The following is a 6,588-nucleotide window of genomic DNA, read 5'->3' on the forward strand; positions in this document are numbered from 1 at the left end:
TTGCCTGTGTGGGGAATTCACATAATATGTTTGAGTCATAATCTGGTACTGTAACAAGTGTGAGAATTCATATAATATGTTTGAATCATAATCCGGTACTGTAACAATAGTAAGAATTCATATAATATGTTTGAATCATAATCTAGTAGTATAACAGTAAAGCAGAGCAGCTTACGTAATCATGGCCTTGAGGAACTGCTTGTGCAAAGCAGAACAACCTATTTAATAATGGCCTTGAGAAAACTGCTCAGAACAAGAAAGAAGGGGAGGGGGATCCGAGAGCTGCAAAGACTCACTGTCATTCGAAAGCGGAAAAACAACTCCATAATAGGATAATATAACAAAAAAAACATAGGGAAATCCGGGGGTACAAAAGACTGGGACCTCTCTTTGTTGTCCAGAGCATTTTCACACACGGCGCTTGCATGTAATGCTCTCCAATGATCGTTGAATAAAGAAGTGTTTATCCTCACCCGGTTTACCTGTCTTCGCATTAATTTGGACTTTGGGACAGCAACCATGAGAGGAGCATAGCGAGTGTGGTTGCAACACCTGCAGGCATATGTTTTAGATATTTTCCAATGCAGTTAATAGTTCATCAATGGTCAGGCTTTGGGTTGTTTGTTGTCAAATACAGGTTTTGATAAAAGCTATAGAAGATATGCTTGATTTCCTGGGGGGATTGTGTATATTTGCCGTTTGAGCCCTGAAATGCAGCTAAAACTGATTTTTTCTTGTTGCGTTGGAATTGATTTGTCCGATTAGTTGTTATGTTGGTATTTGAGTTGTTGTAGTATAAACTGAGTTTATTCTTTATTATTTCCTCTGATTGTGGTCTTCCCAGCTTCCATAATGAGAGATGGCTATAAATTTGAAGCGTTATTCGTCCAAAAAGATGTCCAACTCTTTCTTTATTAACAAGCAACATTCTGGATCCCATAGTTAAAGCGCCAAGTGGATGACGGTTTCAGGGTGGGTTTTATTTGAAAGTGTAGGGACACCGGTGCATGATCACTGATAATAATGGGGTGAATACTGGTGTTGATTTTTTTTTTTTTTTTCAAATGGAAATGTTTGAAAAGAAAAAGTCAATTCTCGAAAAAGAGTGATGTACTGGGGAGAAGAAGGTGTAATCCCTCTCTGTAGGATTTTGGAGTCTCCAGCCATCACAAAGTCATCCATATAGTCCTGTAGGAAATTAGCTGATTGTGATTTTTTTTTTTGTACGCCACGAATTATGCGAACAATATAGAGGCTTTCAGGACAGTGTTAAAGTCCCCTCCAATGATCGTAGTTGAGGTGGCCGATGTCGGATAATTCCAAAAAAAATTTTGTATAATTTATTAAAGATTTATGCCTGAATAATGATGTATCGGCCTTCTGTGTCAGTTATTGTTTAAAGTAAATAGTAGTCTCTTATGGACCAAATGGGATACTCCTCTTTGTCTGCTATTGTAACAGGATGAAAAGATTTGGTTAAAATTTTGATTTGTAAGAGATTTTTCTTCTGAATCTAGTAGGTGGATTTCTTGAATGAGGAAAATGTCTGCTTTTAAATTTGTGACGTAGTCCATAATTAATTTTTTTTGGCCCGCAAGCGTGTGCCATGCACATTCCAGGATAATATATGTAAGTGAGACATGGAGAGCCCATCTGTTTATGAATATGGAGAATGGTCTGCATGTGTCTCTATGTAACCTACTACTGCTATCCGTATGTATGGAGTTCAGTGGACTCTCCAACTGAATGGAAATATTTGAAGGATGTGTGTACAGCAAAGTCACAGGATAAATCATAAAAATTGAATATCAAGACCTGGAAAAGAAAAAAAATACAGTTATTGGATAGGATCGAACAGGTGACATAGCCATATATTAATCTTTATGATGATGGATATTTTAATATAAATTTTACTTAATTAAGCCATATACTTTTTATGGCACTTATCCCGGGATCGGGTACAGCACTTTTGACCTCTCGTTCATCGTGAAAGTAGTGCCTTTGAGTTTGCACTTTGTGCTCTTAACTAGCACCTTCTGTTGGAAATGTTTGAAATTCACGATGATGGTATGGGGGACGGATTCCCCCTTGGCGTCCGAGTCGGTGGACGTGGTGAAATGTGGTGCTGTTTACAGTTTCTGTTGGAAGTTTGAGAGTGGATGACATCAAGTTCTTAATTCAGGCCTCTGGATTGTCCTGGGAGCTCTCTGGGATTCCAGAAAAGATCAGATTGTCCTACATACCCCTGGGACTGTATGTCAAAGACAGTTTCTTTTTTAAGTTTATTTTCTTTTTTGCTCTGGTTTACCTCTGCTGTAATGTAGGAGACGTCAGCGTTAGCTATTTGCAGGTCATTGATCTGCTGATGTAAGAACTCCTGGTACAGTAAGCTGAGCAGATCCACTTTTTTTATCGATAGACTCAAACACAGAGACCTCGGTGGTGATGAGATCCTGTGTGTCTGTGAAGGAGTTCCATAACGCTCCATGATAGTGCCAACGAAGCCTTCCAGGTCCTGTACTCAAGCATTTTTTTTTTTTTTTAAATTCTGTGAGTTAATTTATGTGTGATCCAGGAGAGCCAAAGAATGGGCTTGTTGAAATGGATCTAGTCTAGCAGCAGAATGCCACCATATACACAGCAAAAATTGGGGAGTTAAAATGTCAGGGTTAAACATCTGGGAGTTGATTTTAACTCCCAAAGTGTAAAATGAACACATTTGGTTTAAAATGGTGTCCAGAGTCGGAGTTATATCAGAGAGTGAATCAGATCAGTGTTAGTTTAACTCTGCTAAGACGTAATTAAGCTCCGCCTTTGCTCCCTGAACTTCACTTCTTCAGTGAGAGAAGTGAGTCAGCGCCATTTTCCTCCTCATGCATGTCAAACACGGAAAGTGAAATTTAGTTAAAATTCTCTAAACAATTATGAATTGATAGTTTGAACTGAAGTATGTAAAATAATACGTTGAATATATATGCGTTACAAAGCCTTGTTTGTCGGACTGAACAGCAAATTTGTCCACATGTGGTGAGCTAGCAAGATATGGTACCGTTAGCTTAATTAGCTAACCGCTAATTACTAAACCTGTCTGCAACTATCAATGACAAGATAACAACAAGCTGCTGTTATCTTTTTTACTTTATAAAGTCTTGTTTGAGGCTGCAGTGAACGGTCTTGTTTTATTTTTGTTAATGCCTTCACTGTAGTTGACCATGAAGGTTGCTGTTAAAAACATGTCTCAACATGTAGACATGTGTTTCGCCTGTCTTGTGTGACTGGGACTTAACTTACCCTTATTCCTGTTACTGTTAATTTACTTTGTGAATATTTTTTGAATGTCCAAGTAAAAAAATGCTGGTTCAGGTAAAGCACAACAGACAGCAGAAGTATGTGAAGTTGGCTGAGGTAGAAGGACAGTTTGACTGTTCCACAATTCCACGAAAATGGTAAGTTAGGCTATTTTTTTAAACTTGACTTAAAAAAAAGTTTAAAAATACACCCATGCTGTTTTATAACCTCTTTCTGCCAGCTCATAATTTAAAAAAATATTCACTTTTTAGGAGCTGAAATTAGAGAATTTACTTTTTTCTCAAAAAATTGTGCAAACTGATGTCAATTATCAAAATAGTTTAATAGTCTTATCTTACTATCTTGTCCAGTCATTGAAAGATTTTGCCTGCCACCCGATGCCCAAATTATTTACAAGGATGCAACAGGGACCGAAGTTGATGCAGAAATATTCAGCGACCTGGTTGGACAAGGAAATGTGGCGCTGACAGTTTTCTCAAATGATGGTGAGATAAATAGGCAAGTATAATCAAGCTCGCTACACCCTACGAAATAAGATAATACTTTTTTTTTAATTCCTTTAGAATTTTCTGATTGGTCCTTGTCATCTTCTTCTGAGTCGGACTCAAGCTTCAGCTCAAGTACATCAACTATAAACATGGATGAGGTCCCCAGGAAGAGACAACGATTTGAGGATACAAATGCAGCATCTGCTGAACAGGTTTTGAGACATGATTCTCACAAGTTTAACATTTTTGCATTTTTCAGCCTCCAGAAAAACTGTTAACAATGTTTGACATTCTTTTGGTTTTGTTTTTTATTAGTTGATTGAAACTGTGCTTAGAGGCAAGTCCGGTGGTGAACAAGTACTACAGGAGTACCAAAACACAGAAACCCTAACAGATGCTGCAAGAAGGCAAATGGTTAACATCCCGGTGGCTCACATGATTGATAACCATGGGTATGTGTGTTTCATATTCTTTTTATTTACACCAAATAACTGCTTGGCCATTGCATATATTTGGATTACTAATTTACTATGCCCTCTCAGGAACCTCCCCACTAAAGCAATCAGAGAAGAGTATGCTCTTGGTATAGTGACGCTGTTCCCTTCCCTCAAGGATCCATATTCCAAGAAAGGCTATGTAAGTCATTATTATTATTGTTTGCATGACACTTGCATGTTGTGATGCAAAGTCGTGTGCATGACATTGACATTTGAATTCTGAGATTTGTCAAGAGCTGAGTATGACAATGCATTAATTTTTTTTCAGGAACATTTCTTTGATGCTGCAAGCAACACAGGGTACATTTCTTGGCGTCTGAAAACAGTCCAAAGGCAGATTCGTCGAGGGTCTGCAACACCACCAAATAGCTCCATTGACATTTCTCCAGGAGGCCCAAATTTCCAAAGGACTGTTAATGTTCACGGGCAGCTTGATGGTGATGCTTGCCAAGAAGCCATGTCTTTGCTCAACTACACCACAGACAAATCCCTGATTTTTCAGAAGATGAGAGAAACCTTTCAGCACCGTCAGAGGCTTGTTAATGATCCAGGCAGAACTGTTGATATCCTCTCCACCTTCCCAAGATTCTTGGATACGAAGGGATTGGTAAGTTTTGAATCAGATGTTTAAGATTCCTTGAAATTTTAAAGTATTTCCCGTAGTATTAATTTAATCTTCCTTCGTAAAGGTCAATCAAGACCTCACGCTCCTGTTTGATGATGAGACATCCTCCAGACTGCTTCAGAAATGGGATGTGTTCTTCAAGCCAAACATCATAAAAGAGGCTAAGCAGCTCACTTCAACACCAGAGTTGCAACGCTTGGTGCAGTCAGCAGAAAGTCCCCCAGGAAGTGACCCCGACGAGGCAATGAGTGAGTTGTGTTTGTTTTGCTTGTTAAAAAGCTTTACTTGCTGTTACAGTTGTTGTTTTCATGATTATATGATTAAAATTGGTGTATGAGCACATTTGTTTGTTCTGTGTATCTTTTTGAAAGTTCTGACTTTTGAGATAAATGTGGATAATGATTCGCTGTTTAAAACTCTTAATGCCTACTTGTAGTAATTCAGACTTAAAGCATTCAATTTGAATAGTCTTCAGTTGATTATTGTAAGTCTTTGTTCTCAGCCTTTGACCAAGAAATGGCCTCCCTGTTGTTGCTGATACATCTCCTTCTACCACCACCAGGGGGGTTGAAGTCTCCAAAAATCAGTGCGTGTGATGCAGTTGAGAGACTTGTCATCTTTCATAAGGTAATTATTTTACTAAGATGATTTTTATGATTTAATATGTAAATGAGGGTTGTTAAAAAGTAGAGCAAATTGAAGTTATGTAGTATAATGTAGTTTTCTCTTGGGGTGCACTTTATTCTTGTCTAATGTCCAGTTTTGTTATCTCAACTCTAGTCATGCTGCAGTTTGGAGGAGCACCTCCGCAACCAGCAGGGTCGGCAGCCGTACCTCCTCGCTGTTGGGCATCAGAAGAGCAAGATTGACAGCTTCTACATCTCCATGGATAAACATCTCATCCCATGCCAGGCAAACCGCTCCCTTGGGGCATTCGATGAAGTTTTCAAAGCACATTTTGTGTTTAATGTGTCTTATGATGTTGCACTTGTGAATTTTTACACATTTCTGCAGACAACAGTGTATAACATTGATGTGGGGAAAATGAGGGAGTCACCCAGATTTAAAGAGCTAAGAGCCAGACTACTTAACCAGCCAGTAGCACTCTCACTCTGTGAGTAGGAGACAATGCTGACCTGTTTCATGTGTCAGAAGTTGTATCCCAGCAGTCAGCAGTTGATTTCACATTTAAGAGTTAAACATGGTTACTATCCTGGACCCAAGTTCAAATTGTTATGTTCTCAGCAAGGCTGCAGGCACCAGTTCTTAACCTATGCAGGTTTTCGGAAGCACCTTACCAGCGATTTGGTCAAGCTTCAACTCTTGCGTGTTGGGTAGTTGCAACTTCATCTCAGGCACATGCGTTGGAGGACCAAATTAATCCCCCAGATGAATGTAGCTCTACTAGTGTTCCTTCTGAGAGCAATGATTCAGGACTTTCTAAAGATCAAACCAAAGAAATGTGTGCATCCATCGTGGCCAAATTACAAGGGAGTGGAATTTCTAACAGTTTGGTATCCTCAATTGTAGGAGATTTGGAGGAGCTTACAAGTGAGCTTCACTCCCAAGCAAAGCATACTGCTATTTCTGCTCTACCTATAGGTGACCCCAACATATCCGTGATAAACGAATCTTTTGAAAAATTTGAAAACCCATTCACAAGTCTGAA

The 6,588-nt window shown here is 38.9% G+C and overlaps 1 protein-coding gene across 1 annotated transcript; it reads left to right on the forward strand.

Annotated features, from left to right (window-relative positions):
* Window positions 1-3,946: 3,946 nt before the first annotated feature.
* Window positions 3,947-6,041, forward strand: LOC115044269 (uncharacterized). Its single transcript, XM_029503240.1, has 6 exons — window positions 3,947-4,009; window positions 4,113-4,249; window positions 4,340-4,433; window positions 4,984-5,146; window positions 5,482-5,546; window positions 5,700-6,041. The coding sequence occupies exons 1-6, from the start codon at window positions 3,947-3,949 to the stop codon at window positions 6,039-6,041; spliced, it is 864 nt and encodes a 287-aa protein (XP_029359100.1).
* Window positions 6,042-6,588: the final 547 nt, after the last annotated feature.

This window comes from Echeneis naucrates, chromosome 5, assembly GCF_900963305.1.
Source record: "Echeneis naucrates chromosome 5, fEcheNa1.1, whole genome shotgun sequence".
Taxonomy (NCBI): Eukaryota; Metazoa; Chordata; class Actinopteri; order Carangiformes; family Echeneidae; genus Echeneis; species Echeneis naucrates.

Coding starts and splice junctions, on each gene's coding strand:
- LOC115044269 (XM_029503240.1), top strand. CDS start 3,947: ATGGATGAGGTCCCCAGGAAGAGACAACGATTTGAGGATACAAATGCA. Junction 5,147..5,481: donor AGCAGAAAGTCCCCCAGGAA/GTGACCCCGACG, acceptor TACCACCACCAG/GGGGGTTGAAGTCTCCAAAA. Junction 5,547..5,699: donor GACTTGTCATCTTTCATAAG/GTAATTATTTTA, acceptor TCTCAACTCTAG/TCATGCTGCAGTTTGGAGGA.